Below are 24,724 nucleotides of genomic sequence, written 5' to 3' on the forward strand. Positions count from 1 at the left end.
AGGAACTATGCCAAGACAGTATAGCGTAGTACACTAAGCATACTACACATAAAATGTTTTACTGGCGTATAGTAGTAGACCGAGGACAGTTATACATGCACATACACAAAAAGAAACAAGCAAGAAAATACAATATCGCAAATAATACTGCGTTAGCGCTTCGTACTCAGCCAACACAATCTAGTGCAAAACACAACCTTGACAAAACGAGCGGCACAAAAAAACCTTAGTCACACTGCAGACACACACTCTTATCCTAGAGGTTAGAGCTAACCCAACGCATAGTACACCAACCTTCTGGCGGGTTATCTGGCTTATTATCGGATGTTGCCTCGTCGGTGGGAGTGCACGGTGCTGCAGCGTAGGGTCATAAAGAAAAGGAGAACCAGGGATTTTTACAATGTGGTACAAAGAGTCAAGGAGCAAAAAAAAAAACTTTTTTTTTTCTAAGCGAATGTGTCTATAGTGTGTGCCCCATTCGTATACTGTAATATAGCACATAGTGCGTTCAAATATCACGTTACTCACTGAGCTGTGGTTCTTGGAGGCTGTTCGTCAGAAGATGGCGCTGTTCTTCGATGAGGCGGCGCTCTTCAGTCAAGGACTCCTGGGCGTCCTCGAGACGCTGTGCCTTGGCCTTTGCTAATCGCAATTCTCTGTTGAGTTTTGTGTAGTCGTTCTCCATGACTCCGAGTTTGTCCTCCAATTTCTGTTTTTCTTGTTCCAGCGCACGCAGGGAAGCTGTAATATTTGACATGCTTTAAGCCACCAGAGCTAAAGGCAAATTCATCAATACCACATCTGTTATCAACGCTCGATAACCCTCCTTAAGGCAAGAGTTCGTCGACAAAAGACTGCCGCAGTTGAAATGGTTGGACTAAGTGCAGCTTAAGTGACGTATCGCCGTAGATGGCACCACAATAATCAGTCTCCACTATGCACAGAGAGAACTTTTATTTTTCTTGCGCGAGCTTACGTCATCTATCAGTTAACCCACGACGTACGTAAACCAAGTTTCATCTCCGACTGGCGTTACCTTGGGTGTTGAGTAGTTCTAAGCAGAGCTGGTTGTGTACATTGCTCTCTTCTTGCAGTTCTTGGCACAAGTCTTGGTTGCGTTGCACGAGACCCTTGAAGTCTTCTCCGCGGTGCTCGGCGACGTCCGTCAGGAGTCTCAACACTCGGTCTACAGCAGCACGAAGCCTGCGGCTTGCACCTTCATTTCGCAAACGGCAAATCGTTAGAGCAACGACAACGTCACACAACAAGGGCATAGGCCGCATACCAAGGACTACGTCCTCCCCTTCGCTTTCCATCTCTTGCACGCCGATGGCTGATGCGAACATGTCCCACGTGCGAGGCGTCAAATCGGGGCCGTCTTCGCATAATTCGGACAGAAATCCGTCCGCGATGCCCGACGCGAAATCTTCCTTCGAGCCGTGCGTCTGACTTATCGCTGCAAAAAAAAAAGAAACGAGTTAAAGTAGCACAGTAGTCATTTTTAACACCCAGTTTTCTTCCTATAAAATTGTTAAGTAGCCCAGTAAGATGCACCATGCGAAGTAATTTACACCACAGAGTCATAATTATCGCAGAAATTGAATTTAAAATACGCCGCAAAAAGCGACCGTGCGCAACGGTGGTGAAGAGCAGTACCAGCCTGTGATCTGCCTGGAACCTCGCGCTGACGCTATAAGGAGAACGCTCGCTGATTGGCCTAGAGAAATGTTGTCTTCTACTCCGCTGTCGTCTGCTATTCGGGGTTCTGATAAAGCCTTTCTCCTTGCCTCGGTAATGCTTCGGCCGCTCCTTCTATCCCCAATTCTCCGGAAGAACTGGCAAAACAGGTTTACGGCGGCAAAGGGACAAGGCGCTGACCCCCACTGACCAACAAACCAGAACGAGTCTCCTTATGCCGTCATCGGTGACGTGCCATCATACCTCCTCATCCTCGTTATAGCTGGAGTGGCGAGTTAAGGGTGAAGGCGCGGAGCTATGTTTATGCAAGTTTTTTTCTGGGAAACAAATTGCACGCATCAAAACCTTTCGCGCTATTCGGTATAATGACACACACACTTTCATCAGATGTCTTAATCTGAAATTTTTTTGGATGGCCCTCTGTACTCCTTTAAAGGATGGCGCATGGTGGTTCAGGGCAACATACCTCCGAGGCTTGGGTAGTCATCCTCGTGAGCTGCCGTAGAGTCCAGAGTGGGATGCTGCGATAACCCAAGGTTGGCAAGAGTGTCCTGGATGTCTTGTTCCGTGTCCACGTAGGTCTTTACCAAGTCAGACAGGACATTGAGCAACCGTGTGTTTGTCTGTGCTGTGTGCCTGTACAGATTGTTGCGAAGTGAGCCAATTTTTTCTAACCACATGTCTCATTCCATCTTATCTTTTCAGACAGGTTGGCACCTCACACTAAAAGGAAACAGACTTGTGTTATGAGAATTATGAAAAACGTTTATGAAAACTAGAGCATGCTTCATGTACATGATTTCTGCAGCTCTAATGACTTTAGAAATAGGTATGTTTGGGTTACTGAGGTGAGTAGATTCCAGCAATGAGGAAAACAAGCTTGGAGCATCACAGTCGTGACACTTCTAGTGAACCTTGAATAATTTTTCTTCAATTTTTAATTTTTTAATTTTTAATTTTTGAAAATTACAATGTAATTTTTTTCTTACAGAAGAGAAATCTAATTTCCTCCCACTATGCTTTTCAGTCTGGCATGTTGAAACAGCGGAAGTGCGGTCGAGTTGGCAAGCAATGCCATGACAGAAAAAGGCTTGTTGTGCATGGTATGCAACAAAATAGTACTTCATACTTACTACTGCAAGAATTAAGAAATTTTTATTTACATTTAACCTGAGATGGGATTGCATTACAGGTTTTATCCCTGCAATCCCTTTGTAATATTGTGTTTTACGTACTGCAATAATAAAAAATTGGGACTAGTACATCTGTTCCTCTATAAGAGCTGCAATGAGTCAACCTTTGTAGCCACATACATAGAACCGACTCTTTCTTTGCTTGACCCAATTCAAAATGGGTTACATGAAGAAAAGAGCACAACATTCAAGCATAGTAAAATTGACCACTAGCAATTCTACATACTCATCTCGGCTCATTTCGTAGCTCTAATAGCTTCACGGGAATTAAAACTTCCAAAATGTTACGGTAACACAGCTCCAGCTCGGCAAGTACTAAGCAAGCAAACTTAGCGTGGTTACTTTGAGCGTAGGGGGTGACGTAGGAAGCGAAGTGTAGCAATGCAGGTTAAAGATCCACTGTGCTACATGCAAGTGTAGTAGAAGAAGCCATAGACACAGCCCAGCTAGATTCCACTTTCACCTGTACCACCTTATACACACTGCTTTAGTTCTACCGGGAATAATACATCTCAGTGAATAGAGTAACACTTCAAATACTTTTATTTCATGCAATGATATGATGGCTAGAGTTCCATGTTCATGAACAGGACTCAGGTTAATGTACGGCATAAATGAACACAGAATTCATCACATTTTGCGGAAAGAGATTGAACAAAGTGCATGCATACACACGTACACGTTCAGTGACTCACAGGCTCGTCGTGCACAGATGGGCGCAGCCCACTCAACTACGAGACAGACATTTTTTTTTATATTTGAAAGGATTTTTTTTATATTTAAATTTTTATATTTTGAATTTACAGTATCCATTCGATAGATTTGGAACACTGCGTAGCTGCCATAGAGATTTAAACACAAAGCTGGTAGAGGACAAAGACAATTCACCCTATGTTAAATCTTTACGAGCAACAAAAAAATATCATACAGCAAAGGAACAAACGAATATTAAGGCAACCAAGGAGGTTAGTAGACAATTACGATTTTTTTTTTTTAAGCCGGCAACCACTTTAGAATCGTAACAATGCATAGATTAGCTTAGTGTACTGAAAAATTAAACCAAAACAAGTTTTTGAATACAAGTCATGCAAGTTTTGAAAGTTGACACGTGTTTAGGGGTTTCTCTCAAATGGGTGGACAAGCGAGAAAGAAGAGAATAAATTACGGTTAAGCAAACAGAGGAAAGCCGCTGTCCATGCACCTGTTTGTCAGTGGCATGACATACACAACATGTTAAGAACTGAGAGCTATAAGAATCCTCAACCAGCAGAAAGAAGAACATTAGAAACACAAGAGCAGCTGCAGTAACAGCTAAGAGATAGCTGCAAAATTTTGCTAAGCCTTTGGCTCCACCTGGCATCCAAGGTAATAGGTCCACACAGCCACATGACAGAGGTTTCTGAAATGTGTTCTTCCACGTGTATTATTACATCAGGGCAGGAAGGGTTGTGTTACGCTATGCCTGCATTTTCTCCTCAAGAGCCGAGGTCCCAATAATGTCTATCCAGCCAATTTATCTCCTCACTACTCGGCTCTGTTTCAAAGCAGTTCGCGCAGTAACAACTTGGATAAACAGTGTGCAAATTCTCTCAGGGGCCCAGATACACAACAGCCCCCAGATGCCAGAGTGTAGCGCGCAGTCCAGACCAGGCAAGATTTTGGCAGCAGTGCGGGGTGTAACATTGCTATGCCACGCTTGAAAATCTGTGGTTCACACTTACAGCTGCCAAGACTGAATTTCATTGGCTGTCAGCCCTGAGCCTGCGAGCCACTCCCTAGAATAAAAGAGAGCAACAACTGGAGAGGGGAGGTGCAGTGAATGTTGAGGATTGTTGCGGCACGCGAGAGGAAGACCACACAACAGCGAGTGTAGCACAGGTGCACCTGGAGGCATTGCGCGTCACACACACACACACGCAAAAGTGATAGTGCAGAAAGTAGGATCATGAAAACAATACAAATTTATGATGTTGGTGATGATGGAAATGAACATACATTTGCAATATTAACACACAAGGTTTCCGTAGGTTTATTTTTGGTAATTTCCTGTAGCTATGACAGAATGCACACATACACAAATAACCCCAACAACACCGAATGTCCTCTGGATGTATGAATAATGTCCTGACGGATTCGTACATCCGATGGATATCTGAGGGACATCAATGGGACGTATAAACTCATTAGGACATTATTTGTACATCCAGAGGCCATCCATCTGGTGTTGTCGGGGGAAAAAGGGTTTACTGCCAGCCCAAGGTATGAGGCTTCTGCCGCCTTTTTTTTTTTCACTAATATTTTTATACTAAGGTGTCCACCTCTTCCCTAGCCATTCTGCTTTTTTACTCCTCCATGCTTTTATGTTCTCTTGCCAATGATTCAAGAGACTCACGACATCGTTTTGAACTTCAAAATTGAAATGAAGCACAAGGGCCCACATCTTGCAAGCACAAACGACAGCACTGGACTGGACTGGTTGTTTGCTGCAGCTACGGTGGCGTTTTGTACGAAAACCATGTGATGGTACGGTGGCAAAAGAAGCGCATGCAGAGCGTTGCCTTTGCCACTGTACGCCTTGCACACAGGAAACAAAGCCGTACTTCAGAGCACTGCCTGCTGTAGCATGCTAAAAGACGCAGACCTTCACCGAGTACTCCACACACACCACCCCTCATGTTCAAGATACCGAGCATGCACATGAGACAGTACACAACAAGCCAGCACAAAATGGACCCGTGTTGCCAAAATGCACCCACGAAATGTAAGAATCATATTCCTTTTTTTTTTCGTGTCCCACAAATGGCAGGGCCTAGAATGAAATGTACGTAATGCCACACACAGAAAACTTTAGCAAGAACATTTTTGGCTGCAATGGATGTGTAATAACATACCACCATTACAAATCAAAAAATCTTGAAAACAGACATGCTACGGAGTACTGCCCTCATAGCCAGTTTAATGTGCTGAACAGACACCCGGTGCTCCCGTACAAAGTCAAGCTCCCCAACATACACACACACAGAGACCGTTCTTACCGTGTCAGGATTTCGTAGTACTTGATACTACGGATAAAGAAGGTTAGAGCGATCGTTTATGTTACGAAGCAATAGATTGGAGCATCGCAAGAATACACCCTGTGATGAGAAGACTAGTAAATGTGAAATGAGATATCAGTGCTCGGGATAATGTCGAACAGGGTTAGTGATGCTGATGAGCTTGTCACACACTGATTAATTGAAATGGATTAATGGATTAATTACCTGGGCGAGCGGGCTCGTAGCCTTGTCTCTTTTGTTTGCTGTTCGTCCGTCTTTTGCAGCTGCTCTCGCAATTCTTCCTTTTCTGTCTCGAGCTAGAAGGGACATCCGAAGAGGACTGCTCAGTAAAATTATGGAAATTATCTACGCCGTAGAAGACTATAACTAGCAGATACGTAAACATACACGGCGGACTGTTTCTCCAAGACGCTTCACTTGTCTTTGCAGCTCCGTCCTCTCGCATAGGACGTCTTCTACTGACACATCAGACCACTCTGGGGATGGCTCTTGGATTCTGTTGGAAGAGAATCTTCCCTATTAAGTTCCATTCACCGCTGATCCCTGATAGCAGCATATCAGGCAAGATATCTGCACCATTAACTGAGCTCTAATTTACAGGTCGCTTTACTTTTGTTCAAATAGTGCCCTCAAATTCTGTCAGAAGTGTGGCTGCAATGTTCCCTTGTTCTCTCCTTACTGTGTTTCCTGTAGCCTTTTTCTTCCAAACCACCAGAGTGGTAAAGAGCTAACAGCTAGGCCACAAAAAGACAAAGCTATATAAGAATCATGACCTACTAGATTATAACGACCATGTCATAATCTGCAGGAGGAGTCCGTCCACATGATCTGTTAGGAGCGCTACACATCGGCCCGCGAGATCTGCAAATTTGAATTTTGAACGTGCAGAAGCAGACGCACGACTACCGTAGCAGACGACAGCAACAGCTCATATGAAAACGTGTAGAATGATGATGATGATAATCAACTTTAGAATGAAACATCTTCCATGGAACACCCACCGCTTGTACAAAAATACTAAGGTAAGCTGAAGTACAAGGTATTGCAGAAATTGAGGAAGCAATAACCAGGCTAATGAGTAGCGTCACCGTTAGACTCCAATGCAGCGCCGGGGAGGGGTGCCCATGACATGGCCGCTGTAATCTAGTAGGTCGTGGTGGTAAGAGTAGGACATTCATAAAAATAAAGAAGGCATCAGAGCCACACCTCTCCAAATATACTGCAGATGCCATATTTGAGAGAGAATCACAAAAGTGGGGTGGACAATCCCAATTCAAACACTCGTTGAAACATGCTGACTAACGCCCTGCCGCTGGGCATGACCGTGAACCATGAAAGGTTACGCAAAAGTGGCAGCAGTAAAACGCTCCGTTCTCCTACTTACCTAAGGCTCGGCACCCTCCCGTCTTCATCCTTCTCTTCAATCTCGGCTGGGACAGAAGCAGACGTTTCACCTTCACCTCCACCTCTTCTTTCTCCCTGCAGAATCGAACCTAGTACCTCTCCGCCCTCCCTGGCTTTTGACATCTGTTTCTCCGCTCTAAGCTCTTCAACCGCACACTGTAAGGCAGCACAGCGTGACTGCAGTCCCTTTAACTCCTCATCCTTTCTCCCAACGTCACCATTCGAAGCCGCCAAGTTTACGTTCAACCTCTCTTTCTCCGCTGCATGCTCCGCAATCAACTTCTCTAACTTCTCTTTGTGACTGGACTCAAGTTTTTCCATGCTTGCAGCATATTCTTCCTTTGCAGATTTCATAAGTAAGGTGTGCTCCCTCTTTAGGTGGTCTATCTGCTTTTCATGGTGGGAAACCAGTTCTGCTTTCAGACTCTCAATTTCAGCCGCGTGTTCTGCCCTGAGAGAGCCTTCCGACCCTACGTACACGTTGAGTTCATTCTTCAGCAGCTGCATCTGTTCTTCCTTCTCAGTGAGGGATGCCACGAGAGCTTCCTGGGCTTCGAGCAGCTCTTGTGTCTTCTGCTTTCGCAATGTTTCGACTTGTTCAAACTTTTCTTCGATCGCTTTAGCCCGTGTTTGATATTCAGCATCCATGAGGTCTAGATCCTCCTTGAGCCTCGCATTCTCGCTCAAAATACTTTCCAATAGAGTAACGACGTCGCAATGACTAGTCTCCGTAACGTTTGTGTGGCCCGACAATTTCATTTTAATGTTTTCGAACAACGCATTTTGTGCCTTGCTCTGTTCAAGCAATCGAGAGTGTATTCCTAACAACCTGTCTACAGCTCCTGTCATGGTTTCTTCCGCTTCTTCGGGATGTTGAGGGTCTCTGATGAGCTCTCTGATTTTGTCCAGAATGATGTTGTACTCGGAAGTGATGTCTCCCAGTGTCGTCTGCAACGCTTCCACCTTGTCTTTCTCACTTCCAAGTTCCTCCAAAATCTTGCCGTAGTTAGCGATCAACTCTGTCATCTCTTCCGAGATCTTTGCCTCTCTTTCCTGACTTTGTCTCAAGTTTTCCTGCTCCTTCTGCTGGAAGCTATTGCGCAGGACGTCCAACTCTTCCAGCCACCTGCGACGCTCTTCCGCGACGGCTTCTTCCGCAAACTTCTGTACGTCTTCCAGTTCAGTCTTGTGTTTGCTCAGCAGTTCTTTAGTCTTTGAAACTTGCTCGGCACACAGGTGAGTCTTCTGCCTTGAATATTCTTCCTCAAGCCTGGTTCGTAAGGCTTCGAGCTCGAGACTTTGTTCCACGGCGGAAGTTTCGGTCCCCGCAGCTCGCTTCGACTCTGCAGACCACTCCTGATAGAGATGTAGCAGCTGCTCCAGTTTAGAATTGAAGTCATCCTTCAGACTGCGACTCAAGTGGAAGAAGGCGTTTATTAACTGCTCTGCTTCTGAAATAAAATAGTTGTCACGTTTTAAACAGTCGTTCGCACGTTGTACCATTTTATTACCATCTGCTTCGGAGAGGCATTTTTTCAGATTCGCCGCAATATCTCTAGCCTCCCCTCCGGTGTCCTCTGGTACGAGGCTTCCCCCTTGACCAGACTGGTTAATGATGCAGCTGTACTTCTCTTTCCACTTGCCTGACAGTTTCTAGTGTGTGAGAGAAATGGGATGCAGGAATTTGACTGAATGCAAGGAGATATTTCTGCAACACCTCATTAGTAGTGCACTACGTGCAATCGTGCATTAAACTCTACATTACAGAAGCAAACCCGCTAAACAGCTGTTCGGTGCTGGTATGGTAACGTATGCTGGTATGGTATGCTGTATGGTATACACATTTGTTATATTTCATGTTTTATAGCTGCTTCGAGCTGCAAAAGCTATGCCACAGCATAATCTAGTTCAGTGTGTACAATCAAATTTCTCAGTACGCATTGCAGGGTGACCCAGCAGTCCCAATTATAGTTGATCAACGGGAGGAAGAGGGGGGATTTGGTAATAGTTTGGTGATAGTTTGAGTGCTGCAGTGTAGCGACATGTCCCAATTATAAGGTGGTATAAATTTATCTTTCAATAAAATATCTCTCCCTCAAACAGACCACATGTGTGATACTGATTCCCAATGAGCTGAGAATCATAAAATAAGAATTTACACCTTCCCTATTTCAACAGAGGTAGCAGAACTTCTTGTGAAGGAACAGCCTATAATTGATATTTGGTATTCAGCTAGATTCCTAACACCTGCTCGCATTAAAGCAGTTCATAAAAATGCCAAGGATAAAGTATATCCTTGATTATAATTTTTTTTCCCATTGTAGTCACCTTCTGAAAAAAATTCTAACCCACTTCTTCCACAAGCAACATCTTTTCAACGGGCCTACCGCATGGTTCTATTACAAAATTCCGTGTACACAACAAACTCGAATAACTTTGTATTTCGGCCCAATAAAAATAATGAAGAAAGATGACAGAAAAACCGGTAGCAAGAGATCCACAAGTTTTACAACGGATCTATTTTGTCAGTTGGTAGTGGGACATCTGGTCTATTTGATGGCCCGCCATCCCATCTGCCTCAAACCTACCCCCCCCCCCCCCCCCTCATTCCCCACCGTAATGCCAGGGCCAGGTGTTACAATAGGCAGTATATACATTTCCCTCTCCGCTCCTGTCCCCCCTTTTTCGGAAAAGCAGATGGCGAGGGAAACAGCGGAAAGAGCCGCAGCAGCAATACCTCGGAACCCGTCGGGAGAGGAGGAAGAACCGCATCCCTTTCCACAACTCCCCTCCTCACAACGGGGGAGTCACTCCTCCTCCCGCCGTTTTTACTACAGCCATGGGGGACCAGATGCTAACTCACTCTGAAAGCCATGGCAGATACGGGGATCAATACAACCGATTTCCGAATGACTCATTCAAGTGCTAGCAGTTTCTAGAGTATACAACAAGTAAGTGTGCCATTGTCTCATGTGAAGTGTCTAAATGAGCTCACTCTACTGGTGTGATACAAGCTACCCTAAAAGTACTTCAAATACAATGCTAGGACGCTAATTTATTCTCACAATGCCTGCTTTTAGCGCTAATACTCCAGCTAATGTTCGGTAATTTTTCACTAGTGCAGACTGACTCGGAGTGACAGAGGCTAGCTGGTATCATATGCATTGAAAGGTGTACAAAAGAGCGGTATACGCGAATATTAATTTTCGAGTATGTCCACTACAGACACGCTCAACGCTCGCGGTACAACGAGGTATTGCACCTCTAGACGTCTATTGTTTTAAGAAAGCGGGTCACGCAGGTTCACTAGGGTGGCTAGATGTTCATGCTCTAAATAAGCCCATCACTGAGCTGTCAGAAATGAGAAACAAAGGAGACGTGCGAGAAGATCGTTATTAAGGTCCAGCGTCATGCAGAGTGCTTGAAGACAGTGATTACATGGCCACGTCCAGGACGGTGTAAAGTGGGTAGCCTTTATCTTGGCATGGTGGCCATGCAAAGAGTAGCCATCAAGCTCATAGAGCTTTCACAACTTGTGAAGGTTGTGCGTGCTTGCTGGTTAGCTTTATTCACAATTTTATTTTTTTGTGTGTGGTAGATGATGCTGAACAGCGATATTAATCGATCATAAATGTTATTGCTTTCCTTCTATGCAGCATCTCGCTTCCCTTGTACAAGACGTTCACTGCAACCGCAAATTACAGCACAGGGTGGAACTACATCAACACGCGGAAACATGGGTAACGATCCAGAAGCATCCGCCTGCTTGCCGCCATACATTCAACAACTGGCCACGGCAATCTCCTCCTCCGACGGCTACGCTGTCATCTCCATTGCTGCAGCCACCCTTGCCGTGGGGTTAAACTTAATCCAGGCCGTCGTCGTCATGCTCTTTGCCTGCACATGGAAGTCCGCCTACTACATTGCACTCTGCTTCTGCGGACTGCTCTCCGCCGTCGCCCTCGTGTGGCACGTTGTCGCCATTCGCCTGCCGCACACGGAAGGCTGCGGGGCCGTCCCTTCGGCGCTCTCCATAGCCGTCCTCGTCGGATACACGGCTCACATGACGGCTCCGATCATCCACCACTGCATAGCCGACACTTGGCCGAGAGCGTTTGCCAGCCACTCTCGTAACCGTGGCATCTGCGTTCTCCTGAACGGCTTTGCCTGGTGCGAGACGGCCCTTCTGGCGGCCGCCGTGCTCTCCGACTGGCCCTCCGTTCCGCCGACGCCTCGAGCAACCTCGCTCGGTGGCAACATCTTGACTCAAAGAGAGAGTGCTTGGGAGGACGCCTGCGCACTGCCGCGGTTCTGGTCGTCGACGTTCTCGGTCTTTGTGTCCGTCCTCTACTTCTTGCACGTCCTCCTGGACCTGGTCATCCTGGCCGACATGACGCTCGCGGACGGGAAGCAGAGACAGTATTCCGAGTGCGACAGTGTCTACGAGTACAGAGTGAGAGGCGATCTACGGCAGTTATGGACAAAGTTCTTTCTCCTCATCCTGGGGACCTCGCCCTTTGTTGCTACCATGCTGTATCAAGCCGCTGGTCCCTTTGGTGCTCACTGCACGCTGTTCAAGGAGCTGCTTCCAGTATGGACACTGATCAGCAGCGTGATGCTCGGCGTGGCGCTACCGCTGGTGCACGTGTTCAGCGACGAAGTGGTCGCTGGTGGTTCAATTATGGTGCTGAGGAGACTGTTCTGCTGCACCTGCTCGAGGCGGTCGAGGGTTGGCCCTCAGCCAGATCGCGTTCCGTGCCACCAGAGGTTCTAACTAGTGAAGCATGTCGTTACAGCACCATGCCAAAGATGGAGCTTACCACCGAAAATGAGTTAAGTCCTGTCAAGCAAAGTTCAAATTTTGAAGCGGTGGACTGCGCCAGTCAATCACAAGCATTTATGTAAACGTGCTTTATATCATATCGACGTCGCTCACTCAAGCAAGGTTGTGATGCACCGCACAATTTTAGAGTTGAGCCCTTACAATCATGTTCTGTGAACATTGTATTCCATGTGGAGGTGGTCCAAAGACACTATGCTTGCTGTGCCGAGCACCGTAGTCATGTATATTTTCAAATAGTGATGTAGCACAGGCCATCGTGCATGCCTAATTATGACGCACTAGTGATGCACTCTAGTCACTGGGTTCTATTTTCAATAAAGCACATCAAACAACTGAATCTCTGGTGTACTTCAGACCAAGGATAAGCTTTTTGACATCCGCCATATGTCATACGCTTCCGACCCGCAAAATCCGTGTCTCCCATATGGGACGCAGAGATGGGATGGGATCTCCCATTGGCGCAAAACAGCACAGAAACATAGATAACAAAAACGGCTGCACCGAACTTCGTCCACACGGGCCATTTCCTCTCTCTCTCTTGTTCTGACAATGAAAACACCCGAGTGGCATAGCTGAAACATTACATTTCAGGATAGTGAAACATTCCAAGAGCAATATTCAGACATGCATTCCATTCGTTGTTGTTTGTAGTTTTTTTTTCTTTTTTTTCCTTCACTTTACTCATCACTAACCCAGCTCCTCCGCTGAGACTAACAGAGAGGTACCCACCCCCCAAGAGAAGTCATAGATATGCTCTGGGACACTGCCCTTGTCTCCCTGTGCCATATTTTCCACCAGTTCCATGCCTAGGTGTGCATGGTGTACGTGGTGTAAGGTATAAAAAAGGCTAGTAATGGTGACAACGGTAAAAAGACGGTGACTAGCCTGTCAATGAACTGAAGCTGATTTATTGCAAGGAAACTGCCGTTGCCTACTGTCTTTTCTTCTTTTATGATTTAACCGTGGCGCTTTATAAAACGCCACACAAAATTTAAACTGTTACGAATAATAATTCTATACGTCATAAAAACAATCCTGAAAGCAGATAAGAGATGGTGCGACTTTGCGCAGACTCCAAATTAGTGGACACCGTGTGACTCTCTGTATGAGTGACTGAATGGGTGTCTGTCATTCACTGTTCTCATTGCAGTTAGCCGTTTTCATTTTTCTAAGTGATCAGGAGTAGCCAGTATCTCGTAATGAGTGCCTGTTTCTCCACTTTTTTCTTCTTTCTTTCAACTGAACTTAGCTCAGATGGCGTTGCCATTCTCGCACGCTCCGAGGAAGCTTTGGTAATAGCCAGGCACTAGATTTATGCTTCAGGTAACCATGGAATGGCTCTATCAAACACATCCTTGCAGTTCTCTGAAGTATCACTCACCGCCACACATTATATGAATTCCTTTTTCACATCGATTCGCTACGAAGTGCTTCACTCGAGCATAATATCTTCACATAAAGACATAAAAGTGTTCACTCACATCAATACAGGCATAGAACTCTTTGTCAAGCTGGTCCTTCAGCAGCTGCACAAGGCTCTCGACGTTGGTGCTGCCGGTGCTCCAGGACATGCTTCCGCTGTCCGACAACACAGAATGTGGCGTGTGGGGGGCACTCGTGTTTTTCAACTCTCTCTCACGCTCCAGAAATGCCTCGTGTAGCCTTTTCAGTGCGGACGTCTTTTCGTACTCCAACTGTGCCACAAGCGCATCTTTATCGGCCTGGTTTGCTGTGGCAAACAGCTCTAGAATTCTCTCCTTTTCGCTGTTCATTCTTGCCTGTTTGGAGGAACACAAAACTCGCCTTTGATAACTACCCCACGTCTCCAGTTGCGCAGTATTTAAGTACTTTAGTAACGTCAATATCAGCTCTACTGGGAGCCGATACAATCGGCATACTAAACTTTTCGGAGGGAAAAAAAGTGCACAAATTCTGCGAGTAAATACGGTACTGTTACGACTCGCTTGATTTCGCCATGCCACGTGAACCCGTTCCCACATTCTGCAGCGCAACATTTAGGGAAAGCGGGTCACGAGCGGATAACCAACCTATTCATCCCGTCGGCCAGCCGGACCTTGGAGGCTCCAACAATAACGGGGTAGCATCAGACCTACAGACCTCATGACCTACAGACTCAGGACACGACGCCACGAAACAACGAAAGTTTGGCCCCATTCCCAGACACTATTTGGACCGGAGCTGACGTCTAAACTTGTATACAATCAGCTACTGTGACATCAGTTTCCGGACTGCAAGATATTTAAGCGCGGGATCCAGAGGACCCGAAACATTCTGCTGTCATCATTGCCTCAACATGTGATTAAACGTTGTTTTGTTACCCGAGACGTTCTTCTGCCTGGTTCCCTGCCTGCACGCTACCATTTGGACCTTCGGTTGCAACAGTACCTATTTTGTTATTAATTGCTTGTTTGTCTCTTCATGTATAATTTTCTTATTTACATTACATATTTAATGAAGGCGATTCTGTCTGAGGTAGCTTGAACTAATCGAAAACTCCCAAGCAGCACAACATCTTGGCACAATATTGGCAATACCGGCCCAATATTAGTCCAACATTGGACCAATATTCGGTCCAGACGCCGTGCTGCTTGGGCTTCTAGCCCTACACTGATAAGCAAAAGCTTGTTGCTGTCAGCTTGAGACACACAGCATACACATGGTACAAGAAAGAGAAAGAAAGCATGTGCGATTCCTCGCAACTTGGATTACTGTAAAGAGGAATGGCTATTAAAATTGAAGTGGTTAATAAAAAGGGCTGTTCAGTTTGTTGTGTAGTGTCATGTTTTCCCGTGTGCTTGACACTATGGCTCTTTATTAGACTGCTTAAGGAGGCCCACAAAAGTAGAATCTCACCTGGGTGTGCAACAGGGATACCTCATTTTCCACATGGTGAACCTTCAGAGTGAGGGCTACCAAGGCTTGCAGCCTCAGCTTCTGTTCGGAGTCCAGACAGGAAAGCAGCTGTTCGTACTCCAGTTGCTGTTTCGCTCTCAGTTCCGCCAGCACACTTTCTTTTTCTGGCCTTCCAACTGGAAACTCTGGCTGTGACTGCAACTTGCTGAGGAACTTGTCAATCTGCGAGAGGAATATAATGAAACAATGTCCTACACATCACACAGCAGTGGTAGCCATCTCCCTTTGTTTGCAGTAACAAGATGATTACCTGGTCCCTGTGGTAAGATTTCAGGTTGATGATATCAGTCTCGTGTTTCTCTTCCAGAGCAAGGATCTGCAGCGACGTCTCGGACGTTAGTCGTTGCTCAAAGGCAAGGAGCTCCTGCTGGCAGCAAGCAGCCACAGATTCCATTGCATCAGACAGTTTGTTGCAATAGTTTTTGTGCATTTCATCTCTGAGCTGGCACAGATGGAGTTCCTGTGATACTTGCATTCCGAGTTCCTGGTTCTTGAGCAACACCTGCAAAAGGATTCGAGGCCATTTAGCTCCAGGCATGTTAGCTTTAACTGGCAAGACAGACATCTAGAGCCTGAAGTCTTCGAGAAATAATTTTTTCTAAATGTAGAGGGTAAAAATCGGGTAAATAAACATGTGCAACAAATTCGTGCGAAATCGGGTGAAAAAAACTTCCAGTGCGCTAAATTCGGGGTCAGTTACTCGAACTAACTGTACTGGTTAGGTACAAACGGTGATGCAACTGCATTTGCTGCCAAACAAGTCACAGTGACGGCAATTAGCTAGCTAAAACCTTCAATTCCAGGCGCAAATTCGGGGGAGAATCGGGTTAAACCATAAACTTCAGGCTCTACAGATATCGAGCCACTATGGATGTAAATTTAAGGCAATACACAAAACGTTTAGCCAAGTTACGTTTGGAAAGTGTTCATGCGAATAGGCAAGTTCTGGCACTTTATAGAGACTGTTCCTAAAATTCAGAACGTGGGTGCCAGTTCATTGTCCAAGACACGTGGAACAATGAGCCTTGCCAACCTAACATGACCTTATAGCAGAGCTTACCTCTTGTTCTTCTGTCCTAAGCATTGCTTGCCTACCATTAATGTCACTAGTAACATCCAGGCCTGCCTTCTCATCATCCACACCACAAAACACACTGCTGTCATCATCTTCATGAATGTCAGTTGAGTGTGCAATGGGGTCTTCGTGAAAGTGTGACGCTTCATCCTCTTGCAAACCCCCTTCCACATCACTCAACCTCTGCCTCAACCTGCGCACTTCAGATGAAAGGTGTTTCACTTTGACTAGGGTCCCCTCGAGTTTCTGCTCTGCCCTGCTGCACCTCTTGAGCAATCCACGGGCCTCATTACCCGTGCACAGGAGACGGTTGAACAGGTCCTTAATACACTTTTTATGGAAATCTTCTCTCTTGCTCATGTGCGACACTTGACAACGGAGGTGGGCACTCAAATCGCACTCGGCTCGGAGTTTTTCGTTCAAAAGTTTAACCTCGCACGTTAAGCGTTGCTTCTCCAGAAAAATATTAACCGAGTCTGCGTCCTTGCTGCCACCACACAAGACATCTTTCGTCGTCTGCTCTATTTCGGACACAAACTTTTGTAGACTGAGATGCTCTTCCTGCAGCCCTTCTTGCAGGTTCTTCACTTTTGCCTCCGAGTCCTCCAACCTTTCGCGCAAGGCTTGCAATTCGAGCACCAGTTCCTCTTTTTCGAGAACGACCTTGTTCTTCTCCGCCACCACGCTGTCCATAGCTCCCTTCTCTCTCCTTAACTCATCGGCACATATGTTTGCCTGCTTAAGCTCGGCCTGAAGCTGTTGAACTATTAGCTGCAGGGAGGACTTCTCAGATTCCAGCCGAGCAAGCTGAGAGTGGAGTTCAGTGCCATGACTGGTTTGTCTGATCCCGTTGGACAGTTCGGTTTGTGTGAACGAGTGACCGTAAGTGCGGTCGGGTGACAGGGGTCGCGGAACGGGGGACACACACGGCGAATGCTCTCCGGTTGACAAAAGTCTCGTCTTCTGCTCCAGTTCTTTCTTTTCGAGCTCCAGGCGGATGCACTCGGTCTGGAGGCTGTATACCTCGAGCGTGGTCTCCTCTTCCGCTTCCTGTTTCGCCTTTTCCTTGATAGATGTTAAACTGTCGTTGAGGTTCTTCATGATACTGTTTTCACGCTTGAGGGTCTTCATTTCCTCGTCGAGTTTCTCGCTTCCTCTCCTGAGGGACTTGTTGGCGTACCTCAGCCTCCTCAGCTCTTCCTGAGACGCGTCCAGTTCAGCCTGCAACCTCGAGACGTTCTCGCGGAGGTCCTCGGCGTCACGGCGCAGGATGTCCAGCTGCTGTTTCGTTTGGTTGAGACGCTCGCACACAACTGGGTACTGCAAACCCTGAAATGCAAACGACTTCAGCTCACACAGGATGGGAACAACGTCTCTGTAGTCTTCCACACGCAAGGCACGGGTAGATATCCAGTCCGCAAGTTCTGAACAGACCGTCTGCTTGCAGAAAGCTAACTTGTCTGCATCAACAGTCCCGTTATCTTTCAAATTTGGCACATCCGTAGATGAATACTGTTCAATGTAAGGCACAGGTGACTGATAATTGTGACATGTGGGCTGCTGCTCTTCCGGGGCCTGAAACTTGTCATCAGGGCTGGTGCCGACAGCCTGAAATGATAAAAAGAATATAAGATAAAAGAATTCCATGAAACATGATGAAAGACCACCTACAATGTCTCTGTACTCATGCGTAGGTTTTGCAGAGATGCGGCCAAGGAGGTCATCGCGGATCTGCTGCAGCATTCCTATCTCCCGTTCCTGCGCTTCCACTGTCTGTCGTAGAGATTCAACGTGCTGTTTCTGTTCCAGCAGAGCCTACGGATACAATGCGATATTATTCAGTAAAACTTAAATGCCCCCGAGACCTCTCTTCAATTTTCTTCTTCACAACTTGAAGATTTTTGGTTCCGGTTTAGGAACAAACGTGCTAGTGAATGAATTGCAGGCATGTCTGTTAAAACATGCACAGTAGCAACTTTGAAGGTTTGAGGAAAACTCGTACGAAATGCAGGGAGCGCTGTGTAGCATATTTTCTGACGTGTGTTGTGCACCCCTGAAAATTAGCGGAATTTGGAAAATGTCTGCTGCATAACGCGCACCACAGGAGTGAAGGTACCAATGCTAATAGTGCGTCACTCTTAGTGTCCACAGTACGTATGTAGAGTGCATGCGTCATATACACCAAAAAATGCGGTACTTCCCAAACATGGAGGTGTCCATGCATGTCACTCGATTTTATATCCCGATCCCTCCAATCGTAACGTAGTTAAATAAAAAAAACACTCGTGACGCGAAGTGTTTTACCTGCTGCATCGGCTGCCGCAGGTCCGCAACTTGTTTCGTGAGGCGTTCGGCATGTTTCTGGACCTCGTTGCGCGAGTGCACGGCTTCTTCCAGACTATGCTTCATCTGTTCTATCAACCTGTCTCGCTGGTCCAGAGCCTCCTTGTAACTCTGAAGCTGTAAACAAGACCAATGTACAGTTGGGCACTTGCAACACTCACTAGAAGACGGCCCAGCACAACTGAGAATTTCAGCAAAATTGGCACATTGCAGCACCCCTGCGCTTCTGATAGCCAAAACTGAGATTTTCGACGTTAGCTACGGGACGAATACAGGGCAGGACTCAAGGGTTAACTACGTGGATTCACTTGCAGAAATATTACGGTCCATCTTACGCATAGAAATCTTACGGAGAGAGGCTAGAAGGAAAGCTGGGGAGGAGGATCGGAGGAGAGCAAAGCACTTGAACGGGGCTCTTCCCTCTCTCAATGTATGCGCTCGGAGGCAGCCATATTGAATCAGCCGAGGAAACGTCGTGTATTTCCAGCCCGTGAAAGCAGCCACAGTTCCAAAAACTGTTGCGCAACACTTGCTCGGTTGCTCCTCTGCTTCCGTCGGCTACATATTTTGTGAGTGTCCGCCCTTACCCAGGCTTGTAGTCAAGGCTGGTTGGGGCAGCGGCGGAGACGGCGACCCCATGTGGCGTCCGTGGCGTGTCTGTTTCTTCGTGTGTGTGTATGTGTTTTCATATACCTTACGGTTTCGTAGGTTCTGGCGGTGTGTTACTGTTCCAAAAACATTTTTGGCGTTATGTTTGCTGTATGCTTACTGGATTCCTTTGTTTGCATGCGCCGCGGCAACAGTAGCTGATTCAACGTGGCGCTCCCCCTGCCCGTACGTCCCAGTTTCGGAGGTTTCCTTCTAGCATACTCCTTAAGATTTCTATGGTCTTACGGGTGAGAGATTCTCTTACCATCTTTTGGTACTGGTGCATGCTCTCTCGAATGGATGTCTCAGTTTGTTTCGGTAATAGTGGCTGATCCTGAAAGAAGGGGGATGTTGACAAGAAGCTGCAACTACTAATGGTTCAGTCCGTTTACGGTAACACTGCCGGGAATGCAAATAGCCACCTTTGTACTACAGGCCAATCAGATACTGCGTACAAATGTTTGCGAACACCATATCGCATTACGACCTGCTACTATAGAAAATCAAAGTGAGTTCATGACGGTAAAAACCCAAGACACAAGGACAACAGCTATTGGGTTTTCACCGTAATGAATTCTAGTTAACAGCTTGTTTGCTTCCTATAGCGATTATTGCGAAATAAGTTTCTGTTGGACCGTCCAGGTCAGTTACCAAAAGAAACAAATACGTTCCGAAAAGCCTGTATTTACTGTGAAGCAGTTGCGACAGGTAATGTTGCATGGCTGCCACATATACTAGCACCCATGCACGGTTTTCAAAGTGATCAACAATTTGTTGTCATTGATGAATAGTGTAACTGGAACAATTTTTTTTTGCTTTTACAGAACTCTGACTCGAGTGGGATATGCTTGTTTGAGAGACTACATAATGCCGAGCAGAACAATTATTACCACCTGGTGGCAGAAATGCTAAACAACAAATGTACACAAATTACCATTCCAAGTTTTTCAGATGCTGTGCTCGACTGACTAGTGTCACTGAGATTTGATCCTTCTACCCTTCTGGAGATCGACTCCAGAGAATCAGGTGGCACATTCTGAAATACAATGCAAGCACGTCACAGTCAACAAAAGTGAGCACCCAGGATGCATCGCTCAGGAGAGATCCCTCACTAATATAATCGAAATAAATTTATTGTGAAGGAGTATCTGACAACAAACAACTGTCCGGCGAGAACAACTCTTCTGCGCATGCGCATTTAATCGCGAGAGCCGGCCGCGGACGCGCAGTCACGGGGAGGGGAAAACAGGAGAATCAAATCGCGTGACGTTGCCATGACGTGGTGGTCACGTGTCGGGACGCACAGCATTCTGCAGCAGCAGCAGCCCCAGCAAGAGCGACCGAAGTCCGGCGCCAAAGGAACGCCCTCGTGTCGTCACACTGACGTGTCGCCTACGTCTCTCGCGTGGGAAATTCAAACCGTCTAGAACCAAATGATTGAAAAAAATACCGATAATAAATTACAATGCCAAGCTGGAGAAAAGTGAAGCAGAGATTCTGTAAATCAAAGCATGCACTGCATTCCCCATGCGAAGTACAGTTTATTTATTTATTTATTCAAGATATCCCAAAGGTGCAGCGACATTACATGGGGGAGTGCGATAACATAAACAATTGGTATACACATACACGCACACACTTAACATAAAGAACACCAAATACAAGATTTGAAAACAAGAAAAGTACATGAAATTGCGCACCAAAAAGAAAACATATAAAAAAACATCAATATGAAAACAATATATATACAATATAATTGCGTTCACCCTGGGCATCACTGGCGCTTCTTTTTTTTTTTTTCTTTTTGCACATATACACACGTCATGTGCACCGTATCTTTACGACTAGATGCCCCGCCCACGAGAGCGCGCATCTTGAAGTCGTCACTTGGAACGTCACTTCCGTTCGTGCGCACTTCCGTTTCGTGCGGCTACCATTTTCATCAATAGACGGTTTCAGAAATTGCATGGATGGCCCACCAGGGAGCGCAGTGTTGCGAAAGCCCCGCTGCACCTTGGGATTTAGTTTTCATGAGTCAGAGAGAAGAAGAAGAGCGCAAACGGTTTCGGTTTTCTCTCTCCTTCACCTCCAGCACCTTCGAGCAACAGGCAGACGAGCACGAATGTAAACCATTTCCCACGACGCATTGCGCGATACGCGTGACTTGGGCGACGGAGGGCCCCCGTGCGGAGCACAAGGGCAATATCTGAAATCGCCTATTCAGTAGCGGATCCAGGGAAGCGAGGGAAGGGAGGGAAGCGAGGGAAGGGAGGGGGGCGATGCCCCCAAAACACATTGGGTTAAGTATTAGTTTTCTTCCTTTCCCCTCCCCAATTACACGCTTCGGCAAAGAAACCCCACCCAAAGCGACCGCTTGGATCCGGCCCTGGACCAATTCACAGTAATACATTAGAAGCGGCGATTTCCCCGAGACCGAAAACCTTCGGAAACTTGTTTACTGAGCGGTTTATTCAGACCCATCCCTCCAAACGACCCCGAATATGTTTGGCGATACCGTCCCTCGTTTTTCAGAACGGCTGTGTCATTCCCTTACCTGTGCCTACCCTATACAGGGAGGCCCCTGCTGTTATTTTAGCTTTAGACACACGTCGTTATATGGTACATAAAGCAGTTCGAACGCAACTCTAACAAAGACACCCCTCGTACACACACACGAACACCCTTCCACATTCACAGTTGATTCGTCCTTATATGTGCTTCCTGCGCGCGAGAAAACAACAACTTCCCCGCAAAAAAAGAAGATATCCCAGCATACGTGGGCTACAGTGTGTACAGCACGGATTCCCCCATTACATGCACATCATCCATCGCAACCTTAGACGCCCTTTTCCAGGCATGACTTACTTGGGACATTCAGCGCGTGGTACGCGCACGCACACACATCCTCGCGAAGAACCTTCCTTTGACTTTGCGAGAAGTCGTGCCACGGCGACCAAGAGGGGGTTTCAATGGCGAAAGCACGCACTACTACAGACGGGAGCCAATTTGATCGCCGTGCGGTCTCCTTGTGTTTCCCAGCTCGGGTCCCACACGTGGAGCGTCTCGCGACCCATCCGGCTCCTATTTACGGAACACGGGGACCCTCCCTTCTGTTTTTCGCCGGTCCCCGCTGGTTTGTTGCGTCGGCAGAAAGGTGCACCGCGCTGGCAGTCGCTCCTTTGTTGTTACTAAACTAACCTTCACGCGCGCAGCGTCGATGCTCGAGTACGTTTAATACTGAAGATTACAGGTAGAGTACAACGTGGGACAATAACGATAATTCTTTTTTTCAATCCTTTTTCAATCAATCAATTAGTTTTTTTCTTTTTTTTTCTTTAGCCTTCCAATCTACAGGGTGTGTGCAGAAAAACGTGGCCCACATTTTTGCATGTAACTCGTTGTCTACTTAGCCGGGGAACTTCCGGTGGCGCATAACGGCGTATTTATGCGTGCGAAAGCTACAAAAAAAATCCTGGAAGCCATACTCAGTGTAAAAAAATAAACAGAGCGCGAAAACATGGGCTTCAACGCATTAGAATAGGGCGGTCATGACAGTGCATGGTAGTGCATTTCGGACTCAGGAGAGTTATGTGCAGGCACCGCTAGGGGTACTGTCGATGAGCATCCATGTGGGACATCGTTTCGATTTATGCACCGATAGCGCCCCTAGCGGTACTTGAACACAACTCTCCTACGTCCACCATGTTGCCCTTTCACATACACCCTGTTGTCCACCATGTTGCCCTATTCTGATGCACGGAAGCCGACGTTTTCGTTGTTCCGTTTATTTTTTAAGCTGAGTATGGCTTCCACAATTTTTCTGCAGATTTCGCACGCATAAATGCGCCATCGTGCGCCACCGGAAGTTTGTTAGTTAGGTAGGCAACAAGTAATGTGCCTAAATGCGGGTCACGTTTCTCTGCACACACCCTGTATATTGCCGCCCCGCTATAGGCCTCAGATTCGGGCTGTGCGAATAGTAATTTTAAAACAGAAGCAAATACGAGGCGAATAGCTATGCAACCGAACCGAACGCAAAAACAGCCTATATAATACAAGCTGGTTGGTATCATCACCTTTTTTTATTCGTTACACATTTTAATAAATAAGCTGTGAGAGCAGCAAAGAAGCGAACGTAACTTGATATAGTATACACTGCCAAATTTCGCTATGCAAATGAGGCGAAACCAAGACTACGCACTTCTTTACGGCATAAACGACATTAGAGACAGTAAGCAAGGGGTAGCGTTGATGGTTCTGCGCACACCCATAACAGAAAGAGAGCTTCGCGCAGTGCGAAGAACCACCAACGCTATCTGTTACGTACGCTATCGCCTTTGCGTACGATGTACTAAAACTCGCCTTATCTGGCCCAGAGAGCGATCTATCTGGCCAACAGATTAGCACCTACTCCCAATCGACTAATTTCCAATCTTCTTCAGCTAATCTAATCTGTTAATTTCGTAGGCACTTGAGGCTTTGTATGTATTTGTCCTTTCTGTCTGTTAATTCCAGCCTCAGAACATCAATTGTCTCATGTCCAATCAGCTCCAAAAAGCACTTACGTGGCCCCCTCACGTGGAATCCCCATATGTAGCTCTTTCTGCTTGGAGTAGTGAGTACAGTACTCGCTTCGGCCCATTTACATAGCGCAATTTGGCAACATATAACTCAAAGTACGTTCGCATCTCAGTGTGTTCAACAACAACGATGGATTTGAATAATGACAAGTTCCAATCCTGCTATCTCCCATTTCCCAGTAAACATCTAATTAATAATTTAATATATAAATTATGTCTCATAATAACGTTCCAATAATACGACATCACGAATAATGTAGACAAGCCTGGTTGTCCTCCCGTGTTACCTCCTTCGTTTATACTCGAACACGCCGTGCTAAGAAAAACCCTCGACTCGGGGGACTTTCCGCTATGTATCTCAGTGGTCAGCTGACCTGTTCTTTAACAGTTCTTTCACGAATACGTCGCTTGTTTTTTAGAGTAGTTTTCCGTGGCCTTCGCACATTTTGAAATTCACGCTTTCGTCGAAAATTAGGCAACCATAGCCGTCACCTCCCCTACTCTGAAATAACGCGGGCCGACGAGTGGCAAGAAAGCAGTGCCAATTTTTTAGGGTTTTTTTTTTTTGTGTGTGTTAGCCAGCCCGAAGGAAAAGTCAAGTGTTCACGTCAAAATCCCTGTGTGTCTCAACTGACATTAGAGGGCGCATTACTCCCAGGGCAAGATGTTGCGTCCTGGGCTGACTTCGCAAAAAAAAAAAAAAAAGAAACTGCTGCGTCATCGGGCCTTGTGCGAAACGCATTAGCTTTACAGGGCCATCGTTGGCGCTAATTTTTGGCAAAAAGCTCTTTTCCAAATGCTTTTTTTTTCTTTTCTGCTGTTGTGATTACACAATGCAGCGCACCTCGGACACAGTCTGGTGATCACGTGGTGTCACGTGGCCATATAAAGCCACGGACGGACCTACACTGTGTAGTACAAGTAGTAAACTAAGAACATATTCAGGAAAT

General features: G+C 46.4%; 2 protein-coding genes across 11 annotated transcripts in view; one reads left to right on the top strand and one right to left on the bottom strand.

The window, feature by feature from the left end:
• LOC135367176 (centrosome-associated protein CEP250-like) overlaps window positions 1-24,724 on the bottom strand; it is a 77,725-nt gene that overhangs the window by 17,458 nt on the left and 35,543 nt on the right. For 5 of the 9 annotated variants that reach the window (XM_064600322.1, XM_064600317.1, XM_064600323.1 and 2 more), the window contains 19 exons: window positions 20,129-20,230; window positions 19,460-19,528; window positions 18,508-18,663; window positions 17,875-18,018; window positions 16,189-17,811; window positions 15,379-15,630; window positions 15,069-15,290; window positions 13,676-13,972; window positions 8,863-9,004; window positions 7,332-8,802; window positions 6,335-6,443; window positions 6,152-6,243; window positions 5,927-5,953; window positions 4,613-4,666; window positions 2,165-2,334; window positions 1,286-1,456; window positions 1,037-1,216; window positions 529-741; window positions 295-354 (listed from right to left, as the gene is read on the bottom strand). In XM_064600322.1, coding sequence (XP_064456392.1) covers window positions 295-354; window positions 529-741; window positions 1,037-1,216; window positions 1,286-1,456; window positions 2,165-2,334; window positions 4,613-4,666; window positions 5,927-5,953; window positions 6,152-6,243; window positions 6,335-6,443; window positions 7,332-8,802; window positions 8,863-9,004; window positions 13,676-13,972; window positions 15,069-15,290; window positions 15,379-15,630; window positions 16,189-17,811; window positions 17,875-18,018; window positions 18,508-18,663; window positions 19,460-19,528; window positions 20,129-20,230 — 5,554 coding nt within the window. Of the gene's footprint in view, window positions 1-294; window positions 355-528; window positions 742-1,036; window positions 1,217-1,285; window positions 1,457-2,164; window positions 2,335-4,612; window positions 4,667-5,926; window positions 5,954-6,151; window positions 6,244-6,334; window positions 6,444-7,331; window positions 8,803-8,862; window positions 9,005-13,675; window positions 13,973-15,068; window positions 15,291-15,378; window positions 15,631-16,188; window positions 17,812-17,874; window positions 18,019-18,507; window positions 18,664-19,459; window positions 19,529-20,128; window positions 20,231-22,059; window positions 22,222-24,724 lie in introns of those variants that run through there. The other 4 variants (XM_064600321.1, XM_064600316.1, XM_064600318.1 and 1 more) reach the window with 4 other exon arrangements.
• Window positions 10,102-12,527, top strand: LOC135367180 (uncharacterized). 2 transcript variants are annotated; one of them, XM_064600328.1, is made up of 2 exons: window positions 10,102-10,302; window positions 11,008-12,527. In XM_064600328.1, exon 2 carries the CDS (start codon window positions 11,088-11,090, stop codon window positions 12,123-12,125), a length of 1,038 nt encoding a protein of 345 aa, XP_064456398.1. In that variant the 5' UTR covers window positions 10,102-10,302; window positions 11,008-11,087; the 3' UTR covers window positions 12,126-12,527. The 2 variants fall into 2 exon arrangements, with proteins under 2 accessions (XP_064456398.1, XP_064456399.1); XM_064600329.1 differs by lacking the exon at window positions 10,102-10,302 and adding an exon at window positions 10,614-10,814.

The sequence above is a fragment of the Ornithodoros turicata genome, chromosome 8 (assembly GCF_037126465.1).
Source record: "Ornithodoros turicata isolate Travis chromosome 8, ASM3712646v1, whole genome shotgun sequence".
NCBI lineage: Eukaryota > Metazoa > Arthropoda > Arachnida > Ixodida > Argasidae > Ornithodoros > Ornithodoros turicata.

What these genes read in the sequence shown, in the direction of transcription:
- LOC135367180 (XM_064600328.1), top strand. Translation starts at nt 11,088, where the DNA reads ATGGGTAACGATCCAGAAGCATCCGCCTGCTTGCCGCCATACATTCAA.